This window comes from Maniola hyperantus, chromosome 20 (genome assembly GCF_902806685.2).
Source record: "Maniola hyperantus chromosome 20, iAphHyp1.2, whole genome shotgun sequence".
Lineage (NCBI taxonomy): Eukaryota > Metazoa > Arthropoda > Insecta > Lepidoptera > Nymphalidae > Maniola > Maniola hyperantus.
The window spans coordinates 12,772,166-12,795,473 of record NC_048555.1 but is presented as its reverse complement, the minus strand read 5'-3'; the positions used below and the strand labels follow the sequence as shown (position 1 = coordinate 12,795,473).

Sequence of the window (23,308 nt, the reverse complement as noted above, 5' to 3'; positions counted from 1 at the left end):
TATTAGTACTATTATATATTCTGTGACATTATGGAGAACTCCCATGCATACAGGTTTCTACCCAATGTTTTCCTTCACCGATAAAGCACCTCACCACACAGCACCCAACAAGCAATCATCTGCTCTACGGTATCATTTAAATTTAAAAGATAAATAAAAAAGTCGTGTCGTGGACTTTAAAGGAGCTTTTTATAGTAATTTGGTCTTGACTCTTGATGGATAAAAAATAGGTAGGTACCTACCTAATATCTTTTTGTTGGCTTAACTTGAAGATCAGTCTTGGTTTTTTATAGAGTTTCTTGCTGGTTCTTCTCGGTAGGAAAGGCATTCCGAACCAGTGGTAGATGCATCCGAATATTCGAAGTACTTGTAAAAGTTTATTTGAATAAAAGATTTTTATTTTATTTATTTTATATTATATACTTACTTAGCTGAAACGGAGTCGAACAAGGCGTCCAGACGTGACGCAGCAGGACGTCTATACTCTGTAGACATACGATTTGTAAATGTAAAACAAGGAACTAAAAAAAAGGAACAAAGGAAAAAGGAAAGGAAAAAAACTAGGAATAATCTCGCCACTGCAAGGCGCATAAAATGCGCCTTGCAGTGGCGAGATTATTATGCGCGGCATGTCGATGGCATTAGCGACAAGTGGCGACGCGCTGTGGTTGCAAATGTGTAAATCCATATTCCATCCATATTACTCCATACTTGTAATAAATTATCTCTGTCATAATTAAGTGTATAGAGAGAGAACCAGCGCGTGCCAGACCTTCGTTATTTTATAAAAGCTGACAGTTTCTCTGCGCAACTAATGTCCCTAATACGATGGAACGATCAGCGACTATGAAGATTGGATCGTGGTGGCTTTGGGAGATTACAGCTAATAAAGGTGTAAAAAAATCTTACGTCAAAGTATAGTCTAATTTTTATTTTATTTCGGAATGGTCACAGATATACACAGATATGCAACTAGCGTGGCCCCTATAGTCCCTCTCGCTCAAACAGAGGTACTTACTTGTGAAATATTATTCCTTCTATTTTACGTTCGCTTCGGCTAATGTAGCCTATTATACTGCAACCCACCATTGCACAATAACTTTATAAACAACAAAACAAGCCAATTATTTCTTTAAATACTACTTGTCAACCTCACTTCACGTTGTTTGTCAAGATCTCACGTTCAAATACATCAGACATCTTGACAAACAAAAAAGTGGTCATGGTGATAAGGAGGAAAATAATAATCATTTAGTCACGTACTAATAAGAGCTTAAATGTCACATTAGTTTGGGCTACTTGAAACAGGTATTTGTTCTGAGAGAATAGTATAGAAGTCACGTCATACATTGCGTCAAGGCCCTGCCAGACTCCCTTAAACTTTAAATTAAAACTTTAAGGGCGTCTGGCAGGGGGTTGCCACGTTACTATAATAAGTGTCTGGCAATGCATGGTGTAATTTCTAATACTATCCGAAAAAAAAAAAAAAAAAAGACTTTAAACTTTGACGTAGGTACCTACTTACGATTTTTTTTACACCTTTAATAGGTACCTGACTTGTACCTGATATCTCCCAAAGCCACCACTGATCCAAACTTCATAGTCGCTGATCGTACCAACGAAATAAAATATTGTTTTTGTCAAAAAAAATATACATTCATTAATATTTTTATAAAATATAACCTTTATCTTAAAATCAAATAACTTTTATCTAAAAACTCATAGAATCTAACGAGTAATAGTTACTTGTAAGATATTTAATATTCATTTAAATAACATTTACTAGGTACCTACTCGTATTTATAGCTTGACCAGATAAATAAAATACCCTTGTTTGAACAGTTGTTAAATGTTTAACCATTTACGGGGCACTTAAGAAAATACATCGCCAGTCGCCATATTGCGGAAAATCCGTGGAACTGAGTTGTATTGACCGTTCACTATAACTTGACCCCTGACGTTATATTGGCACCATTACAAATCACGCAAATAGTAAACCCTATTTTCTAAAGAATAAAGCAAACAAAGCAATGGTGCCAACATGACGGCAGGGGTCAAATTATAGTGAACGGTGCAAGTGACCATAGATCATAATCTACCCCCCGGGCAAGTTTTTTATATTTTTCTGGTCAGGCTTTAAAACTTCTCAAATAATGCCCATTGCTACGAAATCGTCCACGATATCGTTAAGCCGCTCCTTGTATAGAGTGCTCGGGTTGAGCGCCAAGTCAGTGAAGGTGGCGTCTTTGGACACTGCGGGCGCGTCCTGTTCGTCTACGGTCACCACTAGCAGGCATAATATGGCTGTCATCAGCCCGTAAGGCATCGCCTGAAATGAAAAAAAAACTTTGTCAATTTTCCGTTTCGTACTCGAAGGGGGACGGTCAACCCTAATACTAAGCCTCCGATGACTGTCCATCCGTCTGTCTGTCTGTCCGCAGGCAGTATCTCATGAACTATATATCTCATGTAATAGGTAGAGAGTTAAAATTTTCACAGTGTGTATTTCTATTGCCGCTATAACAAAAATCTATCTAAATCTAAATCAGCCTGCACTTTCCCACGTCTGGGCAAAGGCCTCCCTCCGATCCCTTCACCGTATTCCGTGCCTATTCCGTGCCTCTTCAGGCCACGTAACCGTAAACTTATCTAATTCATCAAGGCAACGTCGCCTCGGCCTACCACGCTGGCGTTGATAGCTCTGGGGAGTCCAGAAATAAGCAGATTTTGTCCATACCTGAGCCATTTGGCATACAGCACACGAGACCTGACCAGTCCCATTTGAGTAAAGCGGCTGCAAGGCCAAGTCGGCTACTCGCGTTTTGGAACGAATAGCAGAAAACCTTCTATCTGCTAGTTTAATTCCAAGTATGCTGCGTTCCATGGCTCTTTGGCAAACCTTGAGCTTGGACTTTTGAGAGTTCGTCAGGGACAGGGATGGCGTGGAAACCTTTGTGTGTGAGTCCAGCTCGTACTTGACTGGTTTTTCACTACAAAACACTACAATGTTGATGGTGACGATGATGTAAGTACACATTACCTTTTGCAACTCGTAGTCGAAGTCCTCCCTCGGGTATATCTCGTTAGGATCGAGGTCAAATCTCCGGAGAGCGGCGCATAGTTCCGTGTAGTACAACTCCAAGGTCTGCTTGAAATGGTTATCACGGAACTTCTTGTCCGAACCACTGAAGATGAAGTACATCAGGTCCAGGATAGGATTCCCGTACTGCAGCGTTTGGTAGTCAATCGAAATTATGTCAAGGGTGCCGTCCTGAAAAGGTTTTTAATGTCTTTACAAAATATATGCTACCGGAAAAATATCAACACAAGCGCAGCGAGCGGAAAACTATTTCAATAACTGAATGAGTGCACGAAATTTCAAGTTCCACCCGTTTCTTGTTAGGATAAGATTGTAATTTTAATTTAGATAATTAATTGTTCAAACCCCCATCCCTTGTACTAAAACTTACCTCAACAGTTCAAACCCCATCCGTTGCACTAAGTTTAAACTTACCTCGTTAACCTTGTGCATCAAATTGCTTGATCTATAGTCACCATGACCTATCACAGGCCGCTTTAAGGGCTTGTATATCATCACCATGAAATCTTTGTCTTCTTTTACTTTCTTGGTGAACTTAGAAAGGCGTTCCTTATTCTCTTCCCGTGTAACTTCTAGAGCATTTGTGATCATAATGTCAAAGTAATCTTTCATGCCGTCTAAAGCATCAACGATTGATATAGTGTCAGTTGCTTTAAACCCTTCCGGATCCTCGATAGACCAAGCGATTGATAAAGCGTGAAGTTTTGCCAAATTCTGAATACCTTTCGACGCATACTCCCAATCTATTGACTTTAATCTGTCATATGTGATGTATCCAGATGCTGACAAATCTTCTAAAACTATCGCTTCTCTTAAATACTCTTCACTGCTGCTATAAAACTTGGGAGTTACCAGTCTATGTTCTTCAGGAACGTTGTGCTTTTCCTCCAATTCTTTATATCTTTTCAGTAAAACATTGTATGCAAAACTCTCTGTTTCGAAGATTCGGATCGATGCATTGCTTCTCCATTTTTCTCCCACTACTGCTACTTTGACGAATAACTTGAGCTCTCCTTTGTTCGGCGCCGAGATACTGGCTTGGTATATAAAGCTAGTGTAGTTGGCTCCACCGCTTGATATCTGCTTGGCAGATATCTGGTAATCTTCGTAGCCTTGTTCCTTGGCTACTTTAGCGAGGATTTCGTTGAGAACTTCTTTGGCTTCCGACATCGTGGACTGCTGCAAGTGGAATGGTTCCATGAAATATAAAATAATATCATGGTTAACAAAAAAAACTCAAAAAAGCAATGACTGTTTTTATCTAAGTAACATATTTTACGATAAAAGAAATCATATTGATTGCTTTTAATATTATAAACCAGCTGACTTCGTCCGCGTGAATGCCGGTTTTTAAAAATCTCGTGGGATTTCTTCGATTTTCCGGGATAAAAACTAGCCTCTGTCACTCTCCAGGTCTTTAACTTGCGTATGTAGATATAATATGGTAGTGATAATAGAAACACACCGAATCAACGAGTGCTAAGCTAGCGAGGGAATAGTACCTACCTAGGGAATAGTAGTAGTATAAATATACCTACGTATATTTTCCACCAGTATAAAATTTTCTGCAGATAATATTATCCTTCAGCAGAATATAATATTATAGGTACGTCCAAGCTATCTCTGTGCTAGATAATGTTCGTCAAGATGGGGAATCGGTTTGGCCGTCCAGTCCAAGACTAGGTTTGTCGTGTTATAAAAGACATTTGCTAATAAAATTATTATTGTGCACTATCAATGACAACTGATAAGACGTGATAACAGATAATACACGGATATAAAATATATTAAGTATACCTACACGTAACTGAAAGATCCAAAATCGATAGGACATTATTATTATGTCGACTTTCGTCACATACGTTGCTCAACTTCAATTATTTAGTAGTAGTAGTCGGGCTACCTAATACTTATTAAGTAGCCCGACTACTACATTACAAGTTGAATAACCGAATATTTTAACATACGTATTCGGTAAAAATCTAAAGCGTTATTTATGACTAGCGATCCGCCCCGGCTTCGTACGGGTAGCTTATTACGATTTTCGTAGCGATCTCAATTTTTTTAAAAAATATTAGTACAAATAGCTGATGCCTACGATTTCGTCCGCGTGGATTTAGGGTTTTAAAAATCCTCTGGGAACTCTTTGATTTTCCGGGTTAAAATTAGCCTATGTCACTCTCCAGGCCTTAGACTATACCTTTGCAAAAAATCACGTCGATCCGTTGCGATGTGATTGAAGGACAAACCAACAAACAAACACACTCGCATTTTATGATATGGGTAGTGATAATTTAGGGATATGAACAAAATATGGGTATGAATGTGTTATACCCATTGATGTTGGAATAGTATTTATTATTCTAGGGTTATACCTATTAGAATCCTATCCTACCGGCGACTTTGAGAAGTTATACGCGAGCTTCAAATGAATGTGTGCAATTTATACTTGTAATAAATTATCTCTGTCATATTTTAATGTATAAAACGGGTACATACCACGATTAATGGTATGGTTTTATACATTAAAATATGTCATTAAACCACGAAATAAGCTTAAAATCATTATCTCTGTCATAATTAAGTTTATAGAGAGATGGCCAGCGTGTGTCAGACCTTCGTTATTTTATAAAAGCTGACAGTTTCTCTGCGTATATAACGTCCCTAATATAGAAAGGAACGATCAGCGACTATGAAGATTGGATCGTGGTGGCTTTGGGAGATAACATGTAATAAAAGTGTAAAGAAATCTTACGACAAAGTATAAACTAACTAGTTTATGCTCGCGACTTCGTCCGCGTGGACTACACAAATTTCAAACCCCTATTTCACCCCCTTAGGGGTACAATTTTCAAAAATCCTTTCTTGGCGGATGGCTACGTCATAATTGCTATCTGCATGCCAAATATCAGCCCGATCCGTCCAGTAGTTTGAGCTGTGCGTTGATAGATCAGTCAGTCAGTCACCTTTTCCTTTTATATATATTAAGATTTTTTATATTTTCGGAATAGTATTAGAAATCACGTCATGCATTGTGTCCAGGCCCTGCCAGACACCCTTAAATTTAAAAAAATTTAAGGGTGTCTGGCAGGGGGTTGCCACGACACTATAATAAGTGTTTGGCAATGCATGGCGTGATTTCTAATACTATTCCGAAGAAAATATGAAAAAATAGATATACTTTGACGTACGTTTTTTACACCTATATTACATGTTATCTCCCAAAGCCACCATTGATCCAAACTTCATAGTTGCTGATTTTTTCTACGAAAAAAAAGATTTTGGTCAAAAAGTTTAATTTTTAAAATCAAATAACTTTTATCTTAAAACTAATAGAATCTAACTAATAATACTTGTGAGATATTTAAAATTCATTTAAATAACATTTAGGTACTAACTATGTATAGCCTGACGTACGGCCTTACGATACGCCATATTGCCGAAAATCAGTAGAACTGAGTTATATTGACCGTTTACTACATTACTATTACTTGACCCCTGACGTTACATTGGCTCTAGTTATTATGTTATTAGATATTCCTATGGCACTACAGTACAAATCACGCAACAATAAACCCTAACATCTAAAGATTAAAGCAAACAAAGCAATGGCGTGACCATAGATCATAATCTAGCGGCGCCCCCAGGGCAAGTTTTTTTTATATTTTTCTGGTCAGGCTTTAAAACGTCTCAAATAATGCCCATTGCTACGAAATCGTCCACGATATCGTTGAGCCGCTCCTTGTACAGCGTGCTCGGGTTGAACGCGAAGTCGGTCAAGGCGGTGTCTTTGGTCACGGTGGGCGCGTCCTGCTCGTCCACGGTCACCAGTACCAAGCAGAATATGGCTGTCATCAGCCCGTAAGGCATCACCTGAAATGAAAAAAAAACTTTGTCAATTTTCCGTTCCATACCCGAAGGGGGATGGTTAACAAGACCACTTGACGACCTCCCTGGCGCAGTGGTGAGCGCTGTGGTCTTAATAGTGGGAGGTCCTGGGTTCGATTCCTGGCAGGGGTTTGGAATTTTATAATTTCTAAATTTCTGGTCTGGTCTGGTGGGAGGCTTCGGCCGTGGCTACCGGCAAAGCCGTGTCCGGTACGATGGCGTGTAGAAACCAAAGGGGTATGGGTTTAATAAAAACTGCCATACCCCTTCCAGGTTAGCCCGCTATCATCTTAGACTGCATCATCACTTACCACCAGGTGAGATTGCAGTCAAGGGCTAACTTGTATCTGAATAAAAAAAAATAAAAAAAATATAAGCTTCCGCTGACCGACCGTCCGTCTGTTTGTCTGTCAGCGGGCTGTATATCATGAACCATAATAGGTAGTGTTTTTTCACAGAGTGTGTATTTCTATTGCCGCTAAGAAAAAATCTATATCTCTATCGTTAACAACTGCTATCACTCGTACTGTATGGGAGCGGTGTGCAGGCTCGACCGTACCAAAGGATCTTATCCATCTGAGCTATTGGTTTTGCTCAGTAGCGCCAGCAAGATCGACGACTAAAGTTCGTACTTGAAACTTCTCAGTATAGTGTAGATTGCAGAAAACTTCGTTAGTGCGAGTACTGTTGGGTGTACATTTGTTCGGGACTACGTCATGAAATGTTATTGACTGAGTGGCGCCATCTAATTGCAACTGAGGCGACCGCCACAATACCATAAACTTTTCCTACGCTAGGGCCAATTTTGAATGTCTTTGAACTATTATTTACTGCTAGTACAGCTGGCCATTTTTTTAATTTTTCCCCGATAAGAGATCGTGCTCCTTACCTCTCCAATCCAATCCAATCCATCAACCTGCGTCCACTGCTGGACATAGGCCTTACCAAGAGCGCACCACCAAACACGGTCTTCCGCCTTCCTCATCCATCCTTTAACTCTACACTCCATATACTCGTATTATTATAACCTACCTACACGATGGTGCAAAAACCTTCGTGTGTGAGTCCAGCTAGTAGTTGACCGGTTTTTCACTACAAAACACTACAACTTTGATGGTGACGACGATGTAAGTACACATACCTTATGCAACTCACAGTCGAAGTCCTCCCTCGGGTATATGTCGCTAGGATCGAGGTCAAATCTCCGGAGAGCGCTGCATAGTTCCGTGTAGTACAACTCCAAGGTCTGCTTGAAATGGTTATCGCGGTACTTCTTATCCGAACCAGTGAAGATGAAGTACATCAGGTCCATGATAGGATTCCCGCGGTGCAGCGTTTGGTAGTCAATCGAAATTATGTCGATGGTGCCGTCCTGAAAAGGTTTTTAATGTCTTTACAAAATATGCTAGCAGAAAATACCAACACAAGCGCAGCGAGCGGAAAATTATTTCAATAAGTAAATGAGTCCACGAAATTTCAAGTTTCACCCGTTTTTGTTAGGATGAGATTGTAATTTAAATTTATATATTTTGATCTCAATAAAAAAACCGGCAGGGTTCAAACCCCATCCGTTGCACTAAGTTTAAACTTACCTTGTTAACCTTGTGCATCAAATTGCTTGATCTATAGTCACCATGACCTATCACAGGCCGCTTTAAGGGATTGTATATCATCACCATGAAATCTCTGTCTTCCTTAACTTTCTGGGTGAACTTAGAAAGGCGTTCCTTATTCTCCTCCCGTGTAACTTGTAGAGCATTTGTGATCACAGTGTCCATGTAAGCCATCATGCCGTCTAAAGCATCAACCATTGACATTGTGTTAGTTGCTTTAAACCCTTCCGGATCCTCGATAGACCAAGCGATTGATAAAGCGTGAAGTTTTGCTAAATTCTGAATACATTTCGATGCATACTCCCAATCTATTGACTTTAATCTGTCATATGTGATGTATCCAGATGTTGACAAATCTTCTAAAACTAACGCTTCTCTTAAATACTCTTCACTGCTGCTATAAAACTTGGGAGTTACCAGTCTATGTTCTTCAGGAACGTTGTGCTTTTCCTCCAATTCTTTATATCTTTTCAGTAAAACATTGTATGCAAAACTCTCTATTTCGAAGATTTGGAACACCGCATTGCTCCTCATTTTTTCTCCTGATGCTGCTACTTTGACGAATAACTTGAGCTCCTCTTTGTTTGGCGCCGAGATACTGGCTTCGTATATAAAGCTAGTGTAGTTGGCTCCACCGCTTGATATCTGCTTGGCAGATATCTGGCAATCTTCGTAGCCTTGTTCCTTGGATACTTTAGCGAGGATTTCGTTGAGAACTTCTTCGGCTTCCGACATCATGGACTGCTGCAAGTGGAATGGTTCCATGAAATATAAAATGATATCATGGTATAATAATTGTTTTTACAATCAATGTTTGATAAGTGACATGTACGATAAAAGAAATCGTATCGTTTGCCTTTTATATCATAAATTAGCTAATGCCTGCGACTTCGTGCCCGTGACTGCATATGATAATGAATAGGGGATGAAATAGGGGTTTGAATTTGTGTAGGCCACGCGGACGAGCTCGCGAGCAGAAGCTAGTTATTAATAAGGCGTTCCAGTCTCCTCCGTTATCCATAAATGGCTTGGCAAATTCGAGGCATACTTTCATCAAATTTTTCAGCGTAGTCACGGGATAATGATCTCCATATGGCTTTATGTTGCGAGTAAGCTCGGCGGCGGTTAGTACTTTTCTCCTCGAAGCTTTAGCTTCATCAACGACCAAACGTTTTCAACTGGGTAAGCGTCCGGAGATTGTGAGGGCCAGTCTAATACCTCGATGCCATTTTCTTGTTACCGGGTGGTGCATAGACGACTTCGGTAATTAGGGTCATTGTCCTCTCGTAATATCCATGATTCATTTTGGTCTTGGGAATAGCTATCGGGCAGATGGTAATAATGCTTTCTGGTATATTTGATTCATCTTTACAGCCCAGATCAGTCTCTTTTCGATGAGATTTTCAGAGCGGCATGTGAAGCGGTTTCTTTAATTTGCTTCTATATTTTAACTTTATCTCCACTAAACGTCTTCGAATTATAGCTAAAGATATGTTTAGCCCTATTTTTTTAAATTTTTCTTGCGCGGATCGCAAAGACATTTTTAAAAACAGATGAGTTATCGGCTTATCTTCGGCGCACGACGTCTGTCTAGTTTCACCACGTTCGTACGAGAAGGTCATCGACATGTTTTGCTTCCCAACATCGGAAAGTAGCCTATGCTTGGATGAGCCTATGTCACTCCTTGGTTAATTTTTTACTTGTGTGTGAAAGTCCCGTCAAAATAGGTTAAGCCTTTCCGAAGATTACCCGCCTCAAACGTGTAATTTAGTTATGGTACAGTTCAAATAACCATATGAGCTTAATTTGAGGTAGTTATTTCGAAATTACAGACAGACACTTCAATTTTATTTATCAGTATAGATATAGATAGTATAGATACTTCTATATATATTATAAATAAAATTGAAGTGTCTAGCTGTAATTCCGAAATAACTGCCTCATATTCAGCTCATATGGTTATTTGAACTGTACTATAACTAAATCACACGTTTTTTAAATTTTTGTCTGTCTGTCTGTTTGTCTTTTTGAACGGGCTAATGTTCGGAACGGCTGAACCTATTTTGACGGGACTTTCACAAACAAGTAGAGGATTAACCAGGGAGGATTAACCATCTTTTTTAACCGACTTTTAAAAAAGGAGGAGTTGTGTTTTCCACCTATGTACACCGAAATCTCCGAGATTACTGAACCGATTTGCGTAGTTCCTTTTTGGATCGATAGAGAAACTTTGCAACATTGTTCCATAAAAAATTGGATTCCAACTCCTCAATCCTGATGCTGCAGGGGGCCCGGTCACCTAAACTGATGGAATTCAGAAACTGTCGGTTATAATAACTTAACATTGGAGGTATCTACCAAGTGAAGACTATCATTGAACTCAAGGATCCATCTCCTCATCCCTGATGCTGTAAGGAATCGCATTCTTAAATCGTGGCGATGCCACGGGATTTTTAAAGAATCATACGTTTAAATGTTTTTACGAAATTTGGTACTGAGATATCTTGTATCTCGGGGACGGGCTACCACGGATAGGCTACTTTAGTCCTGGAAAATCAAAAATTTCCACGGGACTTTCAAAAACCTAAATCCACGCGGGCGAAGCCGCGGCATCAGCTAGTAGATAATAATAATGTAGGTATATATATATATATCTACACTATATATATATATATATATATATATATATATATATATATATATATATATATATATATATATATATATAATATATATTATCTATCTACACTAATATTATAAAGAGGAAAACTTTGTTTGTTTGTTTGTTTGTTTGTTTGATTGTACTGAATAGGCTCAAAAACTACTGGACCGATTTTAAAAATTCTTTCACCATTCGAAAGCTACATTATCCACGAGTAACATAGGCTATATTTTATTTTGGAAAAAAAATAGGGTTCCGTAAGATATTTGGGTTTTTCGGACACAAGGTGTAAAAAATCAACCAGAAAAGTTACTTATTTTGCGTACGCTGCCTAAACTATAAAAGATAGAACCATAAAATGTTCTAATTAATTGTAGATCTTATAAATATCTACAAAAAAGTCCGCGACACACTATACCCATCTATGTCGAGTGAGGCACAGCAACCATTTTTTTATTTAAAAATCTTGAATTTTTTTTGGACTACATTTAAACGCGTTTATTTTACTCATGCTATTAATTCTTATCAAAATAAATGATTTCATCACTAAGAACAGTTTATGGAGATAATATTTGGTCTTTGAATGATTAAAATTGGACGTTTGGTTTTGAAGTTATGGCGAAATTAAAATATTACGATTTCTGCTGCACGGCCCGTTGCGAAGTGGGCGTCACCAAGGCGGGGGTGCGCGTGCGGGAGGGGAGTTTAGATCTATGACTATGAGTAATTCGGCAACAAATGAAGCTATGAAGAACCTATGTATTTCAGGATTTTCGGAAATTCAACCCCCACCTCGATTTTCTAAATTCCACCCGAGCGAAGCCGGGGCGGGTCATATATTATATATCTACACTAATATTATAAAGAGGAAAACTTTGTTTGTTTGTTTGTTTGTACTGAATAGGCTCAAAAACTACTGGACCGATTTTAAAAATTCTTTCACCATTCGAAAGCTACATTATCCACGAGTAACATAGGCTATATTTTATTTTGGAAAAAAATAGGGTTCCGTAAGATATTTGGGTTTTTCGGACACAAGGTGTAAAAAATCAACCAGAAAAGTTACTTATTTTGCGTACGCTGCCTAAACTATAAAAGATAGAACCATAAAATGTTCTAATTAATTGTAGATCTTATAAATATCTACAAAAAAGTCCGCGACACACTATACCCATCTATGTCGAGTGAGGCACAGCAACCATTTTTTTATTTAAAAATCTTGAATTTTTTTTGGACTACATTTAAACGCGTTTATTTTACTCATGCTATTAATCCTTATCAAAATAAATGATTTCATCACTAAGAACAGTTTATGGAGATAATATTTGGTCTTTGAATGATTAAAATTGGACGTTTGGTTTTGAAGTTATGGCGAAATTAAAATATTACGATTTCTGCTGCACGGCCCGTTGTATTATATAAAGAGGTAATGTCGTTAAGTTTGTTTGTAGGGGGTAATCTTTAGAACTACTGAACCGATTTTAAAAATTCTTTCACCAGTAGAAAGCTACATTATTCCTGAGTGACATAGGCTATACGGGATCTTTAATATTATATAAAGAGGTAATGTCGTTAAGTTTGTTTGTAGGGGGTAATCTTTAGAACTACTGAACCGATTTTAAAAATTCTTTCACCAGTAGAAAGCTACATTATTCCTGAGTGACATAGGCTATACGGGATCTTTAAAAACCTAAATCTACGCGGGCGAAGCCGCGGGGATCAGCTAGTATTATATAAAGAGGTAATGTCGTTAAGTTTGTTTGTAGGGGGTAATCTTTAGAACTACTGAACCGATTTTAAAAATTCTTTCACCAGTAGAAAGCTACATTATTCCTGAGTGACATAGGCTATACGGGATCTTTAAAAACCTAAATCTACGCGGGCGAAGCCGCGGGGATCAGCTAGTATATATATATTATAGTATAGAGTATAGATAGTAGGTATAGATTAAGATTAACATGGCTAAATATTCTTTAAAAAAATGTCACTACCGATATGAGTATTATAGGTCTATGACCGATATCAAATAATTCTGTACCTAATCTCATGTTTTATACCAAAAATACCTGAGTACACGTGTTCTCTACCTCCAGATTTTTCGCAAATTATCTGGATGGCATTGGCACATCTCTGGTAGATAATGTGTTATCTATGGTGGCACGCAAGATAAAGTAACAATTTAGGCTGATACAATAATACCTGCGACAGGTCGAGATGGCAATCGAGGTATGAGACGGGGGGAACACCCCGCACACCCGCACGCCACCCGCCCTGTCGCGTACCTACCTACTAGCTCTACCATTATAATTATAGATTAAAGGATTTCTATTATAAGTACGTAAGTATATCCGGAACTTTGTGCTCTGACTAATCAAAATAAAGCTGGAAACTAGGTAGGTAGGTTATAAGTTATAACTTACCTAGTAGTTAAATGTTTCAGAATTCAACTCTCCAACGTTAGAGAATATTGTTTAGTAAATCGGAGCACAGTTTGTAGGCCTTGTAGCGGCTAAACCTTGAACTAAACTGAATGTTGATTCAATTCTCGCGCGAGATCGCAGTCGTACAAAAAATTTGTAAATGTAAATAGCGTATTGATTGTTATTATATATTCTGTGGTATTCGACGATCCAAGATTTCGGCTAAGGTCACATTATATTATGTGCCAAGCTTAGAAATAAGTTAGGAGCTATCTATTGTGTACAGGATTACACACACAGGAAAACAGCGGAAATTAAAACTTCTTCCATTGAATGGCGACTAATAAAAATTAAGCAACACGTTCGTTCGCTACGCGACTCGCGCGGTGATTAATTAGGCACCTCGTGGCGCGTCTCTCGCAGTGTGGCCAACTGCGAATTGCGATATAGTTTGCAATAGGTCCACTAGAATCGCTTGGGTCTTGGGTCAGCAATAAGCGTGGCCTTTTGTAATGTTGCCTTGGCCTGTACGCAACTGAGCTGCGCTGCGCGTCACTGCGCGTCGCGCCACAAAGCGTCAAAATATCATTTCTATCATTTTGTATGGCGCATATCGCACTAGAGCTGCGCTGCACAGCGCTTCACCGCATGTTGCTGCGCGTCGCAGCTGGAGAGAATATTGTGCGCGGTGCAGCGACGCTACTGTGACATACCCAGCGGCGCGTCGCGTCGCTTGACGCTTTACGCCGCTCGAATAAGATACACGCGCATCGTGTTATTTAGTGTACAGGCGGATGAAGCCGCGGCTATCAACTGTTTAGGATATTTTTAATTAAACAAGAATTTCAATTTATTTTATATTTATGTACAGATCGGTAACATAAAACTATTTTTAGGGCTCCGTACCCGAAGTGTGCCAGCAGGACCCTATTAATAAGACTCCGCTGTCCGTCCGTCCGGCCGTTCGTCTGTCTGACAGACTGTCTCTGCTTGTTACAGATAGAGAGTTGGAATTTTCACAGAATGTGTATTTCTGTTGACAACAAATACCTACCTACTGAAAATTTCAAAATGGCCGCACATGAAATAAAAAAAAAAGTGTTATTTCTTGTACGATGGTACGGAACCCTTCGTGTGCAAGTCCGACTCGCACTTGACCGATTTTTGAGTGTTGTTGTCATCAGGCTGGTAGTGTTGTCTGCGCTGGTCGGCGATGTGGTAGAGGTACTTGGTGAGCTGGGTGAAGGGCGCCTCCACCAGCACCCACAGCGGCACCGCGCAGCCCAGCGAGGCGGCACACACCCGTGCGAATGTTACCAGCTGAAAAAATATATTAGGATTTTCAAGCAAGCTAAAGTTCGAAAATACGATCAGCCTTAGTATTTACTAGCTAATGCTCGCGACTTCGTCCACGTGCTCTATACAAATTTCAAACCCCTGTTATGAACATCGATCTTTAGAAGGAGACAACAGATTTGTAGAGCACTGTCTCGGTCGTTGAGTCCGACAAAGCGTCATATGGGTATGAGTGACAGAGACAACGCTCTACAAAGATGAAATGTCATTCGAAAGGTCGATGTTCATCACTTTCGGCCGCGTACTGTATCTTGACCTATAGATCTCGACGGTAGAGATAATATTGGCTAATATTTCTCGATAGGAGCAACAACCATCGAACCAATTACTGTTCTAAACCTAGGCCATTATATACAGACCATTCGGTGAACAGAAACGAAAAAACTGTTTAAATATTTAGTATCATCATCATCATCATAAACGTCCACCGCTGACATAGGTCTCCTGTAGGGACTTTCACACGCCACGGTCTGCCGCCTGAATCTAGCGGTTCCCTGCGACTCGCCTGATGTCATCCGTCCACCTTGTGGGGCCTGGCAGGTCTTCCAACGCTGCACTTTCCGGTGCGAGGTCGCCATTCCAGCACCTTGAGACCCCAACATCTATTGGTTTTTCGAACTAGGTATGTGCCGTGCCCATTGCGCCACTTCAGCTTCGCCACCCGTTGAGCTATGTCAGTTACTCTGGTTCACCTACATATCTCCTCATTTCTGATTTGATCACGTAGAGTAGGTACCTCCAAGCATAGATCTCTCCATCGCTCGCTGAGTGACTCTGAACTCTAGCTGACTCAGGCCTCAGGGCACAGATACGGTCAGATGCTGAGAGCCATAATGTTGAGAAGGGAGGATAGAGAAAAACAAGAAAAAAAGGAGAGAGAGCAACCAGAGGGTCAGCACGAAGTAATGTTACACGGTTCCGTGCTGATCTCGCAGAGGGGGAGGTCTTTTTAGTCCGTGCGAGTCGGACACACCCTGTCGATAAACAGAAGTCCATTAGGGATTTTTCCTCCTCCTAGAGAAAAAAAAAAAAAAAAAAAAAAAGGCCTCAGGGTATATAAAATATACATAAATACCCACCCCGTCGTAAGGGCCCATTGTGACGAGGCTGGTTGCCGTGGAGACGTGTATCCTGAAGAACGCGAAGTGCACCAGAAACATGCAGTAGGCCAGACGCCCGGGCACCGCCCACACCCTCCACTCCACTATGCACCGGTAGAAACCTGGAAACAATATTCAACATCATTGTTCGCGATGATTCCGTCAGTAGGTACTAATTTAGTTCGAGAAAAGATTCGATTCAAAATACGTGCAAAAAAAGGGACCATCGTGTTTACGCCAAAGAACAATAGGCTAGCATCGAAAAAGTGTAAACATCTATTGTCTGCGTAATTTATGATCCACTCGAGATTTCTCGAATAATCTGTGAAAGGGACGGGCGTATAAGATAGTAAGGGACGGACATAGCCCCGAAATCGTATATAAGCGGACGAATTCGACGACGCGGCAAGTTTTGTATTACAGGGGAAAGAGTGCGAATCAGAACAGTGAACGCTCTTAAGTGAATAGTGAATATTATAAGTGTTAAGTGTATTTAGTAAATTGAAGATATTAATTGTGATTATTCTAAAAGTGGACAATAAAGTGGACCTTAATTTGAATCAGTCTTTAAGTTTAAGTAGTCGCACGTACCTTGTTAGATATACCTACTTACCCGCCAGTGCTAAGTGTTCAGTACGTTACAATCATCATAAAATCTAAATACATAGAAGGAAAAGGTGACTGACTGACTGATCTATCAACGTACAGCTCAAACTAAAGGACAGATTGGGTAGCGCGTCATAATAGCTATCTGTATGCCAAATTTCAGTTTAAACTTTTGTTAGGTTTTGATTCCCTGACGGGCCTTGCCAGACAGTTTTTCTTTGGAGATACGGAGAACTTTCAAAAGAGCAACTGTTGATTTTTGGGCAGCTTAGTAGAATCTGCTTTCCGAATCGATGAACACATAACCACTCCTTTATGAAGTCGGGTCATAAAAAGACAGGTAAAGTCGACAAGATTCAAGAGGCACTCACTCTCCATTTTGAAAATCATTCCACATATCAGCAGTGCCATGAGAACCCCGAACAAGGGCTTGGCCACAGTGCCGTACAGCAGTCTGATGTACAAGGGGTCTCTCGGAGAGTCCCGGTAGAACACGCCGCCAGACAGGATGATGGCCAGCATGAGAGGGAAGATGGCCCAGTAGAGGACGCGGTACTTGTAGTTCTGCAAAACGAACACATCAAACTATTAGTTTTACTGAATAAGCTACCGCAGTCAATACAAGCCATGCCGCTACAAATTTTTAAGGTCAAACTTAAGGACTGGCTTGTGGCGGTTACCACAATAGAAACTAGATGGCGCTGTTCAATCGATGACGTAGTCCCGAACAAATGTACCGCCGATGGTAATCGCACTAACGGAGTTTTCTGCAATCTGGACTATATATAGAAGTTTCAAGACATAACCGTCGGCCCAGCTGGCGCTACCGAGCACAACCAACCGCTCGGTGGGAGATCTCCCCTTTGGTACGGTCGAGCCTGCACACCGCTCCCGTACAGGCTTATGGAAAAATTTTTCTATAGTGTAAATGATTATATGACCCATTAATGTAGATTTGACCTTAACTGTTTTGTTGCTGTTGTAGGATAATTATTTATATTTTATGATAACTAATTTATTTTTTAAATTATTATTGACATCGACATGCGTTTTTAATGTAATAGAACAATTTGCACACTAAGTTATTGGTTGAATGTGTTAGAACAAAATAGATTTAAGACCAAATTGTACCACATTCTAGCAAATAAACACTATTTCTATTTCTATTTCTATTTCTGTAAGTCGATTATGCTGACTCCTCAAAAGAAAAATATTTTGTTTCTTTTTACTTAGGGTTTAACTTTTCGGAAACTATAAGAACTGTACTGTTGAAACTTAGTAAGTAGACGTATTCTGTGAACCGCATTAAGATTTTCACACAAAAATAGAAAAAAAGCAATGCATTTTGGGGGTCCCCATACTTAGAACTGAAACTCAAAATTTTTTTTTCATCAAACCCATACTTACGTGTGGAGTATCTATGGATAGATCTTTAAAAATGATTGAGGTTTCTATTATAATTTTTTTCTTTTCTAAACTGAATAGTTTGCGCGAGAGACACTTCCAAAGTGGTGAAATGTGTGCCCCCCCTCCCCCCACTCTCCCCTGTAACTTCTAAAATAAGAGAATGATAAAACTAAAAAAAATATGTGATGTACATTACCATGCGAACTTCCACCGAAAATAGGTTTGAACGAGATCTAGTAAGTAGTTTTTGATTTATCGTGCAAAATGTCGATAAAATACGATTGTACTACGGCACCCTCAGTGCGCAAGTCGACTCGCACTTGGCCGGTTTTTTCTTTTATAATTTCTCAATCTGGTGGGCGTTAACAACTGTAACACAGTTTCTAACTAAAGCATTTCTTACCGTTCTTTACTTTTAAGGCAATCAATGTAAAGAGAAAAATAAAGTTTTTTTCATTTTCATTGAATGACATTTACCTTATATTGATCGAAGTGGACATTATTCTTCTGGCAGCGGTACACGAAGTAGCCCAGCGCCATGCCAGCGACGTAGCTGGCAACGTTGGTGTGCCAGCGCCGCGCCAGCGCGGTGAACGTGGCGTCCGTCGCGAATAATATCTTGGCTTGCCTGAAAAATACGAACAAATAATGAGTAATCTAGGGGCCGATTCTCTTGTACACAATCTCAAAACTAAACTAAATTAACAGGTCTAAATCTAGTGCTATCTTTTTCCGCAAGCAACATTATGAAAGGGATAGCAATATCTTTAGACGTGTCATTTTAGTTTAGAGATTGTGTACAATGGAATGTCAGTGAAAATAAAGTGTACCTAGTTTACACAGTGCGAGTGATCTCTGATTTTTTTTGCTATCGAGTGAGATATCAAATGAAAGAGGGGAAATTTCTGAGTTCATAAATATAAATACAGGGTGTAACCAGAACGCTGGCAAAAACGAAGATAGGTGATGATAGTAGGTACCTACTGATGTTAACTGTTATGATACCATAAAAAAAACGCGAAAAATATAAAAAAAATCGTATAATTTTATGTAAAAGTTTACGATATATCTATATATATAAAAGGAAAAGGTGACTGACTGACTGACTGAATGACTGACTGACTGACTGACTGACTGATCTATCAACGCACAGCTCAAACTACTGGACGGATCGGGCTGAAATTTGGCATGCAGATAGCTATTATGCCGTAGTCATTCGCTAAGAAAGCATTTTTGAAAATTCAACCCCTAAGGGGGTGAAATAGGTATATGAAATTTGCGTAGTCCACGCGGACGAAGCATAAGCTAGTTATATCAATAACATAATACTTCTTACTCGGGCACAACCATGAGAATCCCATCCAAGTCTTGCCAGTAGATCTGAATCCCGGGGATGATGACGCCGACGGTGAACATGGCAGCCAGGACAGTCTTCTTGTGTGCTGACCCTCGCAGCAGCACGTGCAGCACCAGGGCGAAGCAGTGCAGCTGCATATCTACTGCTAGATACCTGTAAAGAAACCGGCCAAGTGCGGGTCAGACTCGCGCACTGAGGGTTTCGTACTGCAGTCGTATTTTTTCGACTTTTTGCACGATAAATCAAAAACTATTATGCATAAAAATAAAAATAAATCAGTTTTAGAATGCACAAGTGAAGCCCTTTCATATGATATGATATAGTTCGAAAGTTGAAAATGGCAATATTTGTTCATGACCACAATTTAATTTTTTTTGTGTGATGTAACCACAAATTCACGGTTTTCAGATTTTTCCCCGAATGTCCGCTATGAGACCTACCTACCTGCCAAATTTCATGATTCTAGGTCAACGAGAAGTACCCTGTAGGTTTCTTGACAGACCGACAGACAGACAACAAAGTGCTCCTATAAGGGTTCCGTTTTTCCTTTTGAGGTACGGAACCCTAAAAACCGGCCAACTGCGAGTCAGACTCGCGCACTGAGGGTTCCGTACTACAGAAGAAGTAAATGGTAAGAATCACTTTTGTTAACGAACCGCAAAACTAACTTTGTTGGTAGTCGTTCACTTAATATCAAAAAACTTTTCAGATTTTTCGATGTGGATTATCCTTACCATGTCTGCATCATGCACTGCGCATTGCTGATGTTGTTGTTGAGGTACATCAGGTACGCCCACCAGCGACTCCTGCAGTCCGCCATCTCTACACCTCCTGATATCTGAAAATTAGCACTGAAATGAATAGAAACAATCAAACTACTTATAATAAAAATCAAATAATTTATTCAAAATAGGTAATAAATTACTCTTTTTGATTGCCAGTTGCTGGATTTGTAAGATAATTTTTACGCGAACTTAAAACTAAAGCTACAAATTCAAAAGATAAGTCTTTATTAGGAGTGATTTATAATTTCTTGAATTTTTACGAACCTCCAATCTGTTTATAGTCCAGGGACTGATCGCTGATAGAAGAGAAAAAGAGAGAGATTTTTTTTTATTTTGAATTTTTTAAACTTAAAGAAATCAAAAAAATAGAAATTTAATGAAAACTCAATAAATCCTACTAAGTATAATAAAACTATTAAGTAATGTTTCTCAAATGTTAATTATTACTATGAAAATTTAAATGAAGAGTTACTTTATAGAATGATAGTTGAATTTAGAGCTTTCTCCATTGTTAGAAATAGAAAAAAGGAAATAAAAGTTACACTTACCGACCATAATGGCCCTTGTCCTACGAATTTGAGCCACGTAGCCATTAAAGCCAACACAACTGCTAATGCCGGTGTTAGTCTTAAACAATAAAATAAAATATTAAAAAACCGACCAAAAACACTATTTTATTTATTTTTATTTTAAGCTTTTTAGTGTAAGAACTCATTGCTTGGTACCTAAAATATTAATTCAGCAGATGGTTCTCGTATAATATACATTTTCAGCTCTTACCTAATGTATCTCACAAGTATTCCTAACGGTATCACATTCCAATTCAGATTCACCTTCTCAGAGATAAGTTCTATTTTGTAAATAAGCAAAAATGCAGATACGACCAAATAAGTCTGCAGCACTATAGAACCGTTCAGTAAAATGTATTGCGGTATACTGTAGTAAGCCTAAAAATAAATTTAGACATTTTCAGTTATTTATTTACGTAAATCATCATCGGCATCAGTAAATTAATGTACCACTGGTATGTAAACTTCTATTTTCTCTATAAACTTTTCTCTAATATAATTATTATGATAGTAGATATTTTATGCTGCTTAAGTCATTTCCAAATATCACTACGCACCACACCACCTTTGGAAATGGTTTCAAGAAAAATCAATTCCTATCAAAGGCTGGAATCTAATACCACTTGGTGATGACCATGGTATTATTATAACCACCAGCTCAGGGGTTTTTGATTCATTCGCTATTGTTAGTTTAATTATTTTTATAATTGTAAGTCAATAGATACGTACCAGTTCTAAAGCATGTGAATTTTTAATAGTCTGTAGAAATGGCCAAACACAATGCGCCATGATCACTCCTGCCATAATGATACACCTATTAAAAAACAACACAATATTACGAAGAAATAAAAAGTTAAAACATAATTTCTCAAAAAAATAAGTCATCCAAAAGATTCAAAATGTAGTTTAAAAGAAGAAAGTACTATATTTAGAAATCAAGTTAGCCCGCTATCAACTTAGACTACGTCATCACTTACTATAAGGTGAGATCGCAGTCTAGTTGTAATCGAATTAAAAAACGAAAATTTAATAATGCTGTGTAAATGAAAATAGAATAGGTATGAAATAGTTACACACTTTATACAATGTAATCCCGCAAGGCTTTGTAATCTAGGATCCGAATTTTTCTTCATCGAATTAAGTTTCTTCCAGTTTCGATTTATTGCAAAACACGACAGAAATGTGGGTCCTAAAATAATTTTTTAGATGAAATGCATAAAATGACAATATACTTAACTGTTTTTTAACTAATTACCTACAAGAACCTACCTTTACATTTCTCCACTTTAAAATAGATTTCATTGAAGCTTCCTATAGCATTCACCATCAAAATTGCAAGCAGCAAGGTACCTACCATAATATCAGCAAAATCTATGTCAATATTTTTATCGGACACGCTTTGACAATCATGGTTATTTACTCTTGTTTTTAGTTTATATCCGTTCCATAAAGATTCGTTGAGGCATCCCTCAAGGAAGTCTGTTGACACCTCACTTGTATTTCCTCTATACTTTTGGCAATTTGGATAATTTGCAATTGAATTTGGGGTAGCTATTAAGCATATGCCATATCTTAGATTTGTGTGATTAAAATGAGTTCTTCGTAACGAGTATTCCTAAAACAAATCACATTAATTCGATTTATTGATCAACATTGTGCTAAAGTTCAAGGACCGATAATAATGTCGATGACCATCCAAGTTTTATGTTACATGAATATGATTATGGTGGAACATGAATGTTGAGCGAAATGTTAATATTTCAATAAGTAATACAAAAAACCAGCTCTGTAACCAGTTTACAATATTTTGGTGACATTTAAAGAATGAGGATATTTTTGTGGGACAGGCCTCCTAGAAGCTCTATAGTAGAGCTATTTTAGGCTAAGGATAAATCTAGCGGTAATCGCTAAACAACGTTAAGATAGATCCACACCTGCGCAGGCACAGGAACCGTGGACACAACACACATCGAACGCCTATGGAAGCGTCACTGTGCGCACGTGCACGTCTTGAACGGTATTTGCCGACGAATAATCATCCTGACTCCTAAAAACTCACGAACATATTGTGCATGCCGTGATTTGTACTAAATGCAAGCGAACCGCTCACAACCACTCGTGAACACGTCCACATTATATTCTTACGATGCACCTTGTGTGCACGGTTTGTGTGCGTGCGCAGGTGTGGACTAGCCTTTACAAATTACAGAGAAATTTCACCAAAATTCAGTGGCAAAGCACGCCGCTTAGTTACACGCTTTTTTTAAAGATTTCTGCGATTTGATTTGTGCTTTATGAGTTAAAGTTGTACCTGTATCATATCAAGCAGTTCACTAGGGGTGTCAGAAACGAGACTGAAATGTACAGTGCAGTACAGTCCGCTCGGTTCTTGTAGACAGCCCTCGTAATCGTCCATATGGTACAGTGCGGGCATTTGATCATATT

The 23,308-nt window shown here is 38.9% G+C and overlaps 3 protein-coding genes across 4 annotated transcripts in view; all 3 read right to left on the bottom strand.

Annotated features, from left to right (window-relative positions):
- LOC117991738 (uncharacterized) overlaps nucleotides 1-13,707 on the bottom strand; it is a 19,824-nt gene extending 6,117 nt beyond the window's left edge. The window contains exon 1 of one of the 2 annotated variants that reach the window (XM_069505463.1): nucleotides 13,684-13,707. The gene's annotated coding sequence lies outside the window, so the exon portion shown is untranslated. Of the gene's footprint in view, nucleotides 1-4,634; nucleotides 4,758-13,683 lie in introns of those variants that run through there. The other variant, XM_069505462.1, reaches the window with a different exon arrangement.
- LOC117991739 (uncharacterized) lies at nucleotides 1,217-4,699 on the bottom strand. Its single transcript, XM_069505464.1, has 4 exons — nucleotides 4,639-4,699; nucleotides 3,515-4,279; nucleotides 3,041-3,271; nucleotides 1,217-2,329 (listed from the first exon to the last, which is right to left on the bottom strand). The coding sequence occupies exons 2-4, from the start codon at nucleotides 4,268-4,270 to the stop codon at nucleotides 2,147-2,149; spliced, it is 1,170 nt and encodes a 389-aa protein (XP_069361565.1). The 5' UTR covers nucleotides 4,271-4,279; nucleotides 4,639-4,699; the 3' UTR covers nucleotides 1,217-2,146.
- Nucleotides 6,856-23,308, bottom strand: LOC117992041 (nose resistant to fluoxetine protein 6-like). The gene is made up of 13 exons (XM_069505441.1): nucleotides 23,175-23,308; nucleotides 22,133-22,478; nucleotides 21,941-22,052; nucleotides 21,593-21,677; nucleotides 21,075-21,241; nucleotides 20,843-20,921; nucleotides 20,244-20,347; nucleotides 19,489-19,662; nucleotides 18,630-18,780; nucleotides 17,117-17,309; nucleotides 16,119-16,261; nucleotides 14,837-15,003; nucleotides 6,856-6,973 (listed from the first exon to the last, which is right to left on the bottom strand). Exons 1-13 carry the CDS (start codon nucleotides 23,295-23,297, stop codon nucleotides 6,970-6,972), a joined length of 1,848 nt encoding a protein of 615 aa, XP_069361542.1. The 5' UTR covers nucleotides 23,298-23,308; the 3' UTR covers nucleotides 6,856-6,969.

Coding starts and splice junctions, on each gene's coding strand:
- LOC117991739 (XM_069505464.1), bottom strand. CDS start 4,270: ATGTCGGAAGCCAAAGAAGTTCTCAACGAAATCCTCGCTAAAGTAGCC. Junction 3,272..3,514: donor TGATGCACAAGGTTAACGAG/GTAAGTTTAAAC, acceptor AAACCTTTTCAG/GACGGCACCCTTGACATAAT. Junction 2,330..3,040: donor TCGACTACGAGTTGCAAAAG/GTAATGTGTACT, acceptor TTTTCATTTCAG/GCGATGCCTTACGGGCTGAT.
- LOC117992041 (XM_069505441.1), bottom strand. CDS start 23,297: ATGCCCGCACTGTACCATATGGACGATTACGAGGGCTGTCTACAAGAA. Junction 21,678..21,940: donor GCGGGATTACATTGTATAAA/GTGTGTAACTAT, acceptor GTTTTTTAATAG/GTGTATCATTATGGCAGGAG. Junction 15,004..16,118: donor CAATGGGCCCTTACGACGGG/GTGGGTATTTAT, acceptor ATATTTTTTCAG/CTGGTAACATTCGCACGGGT.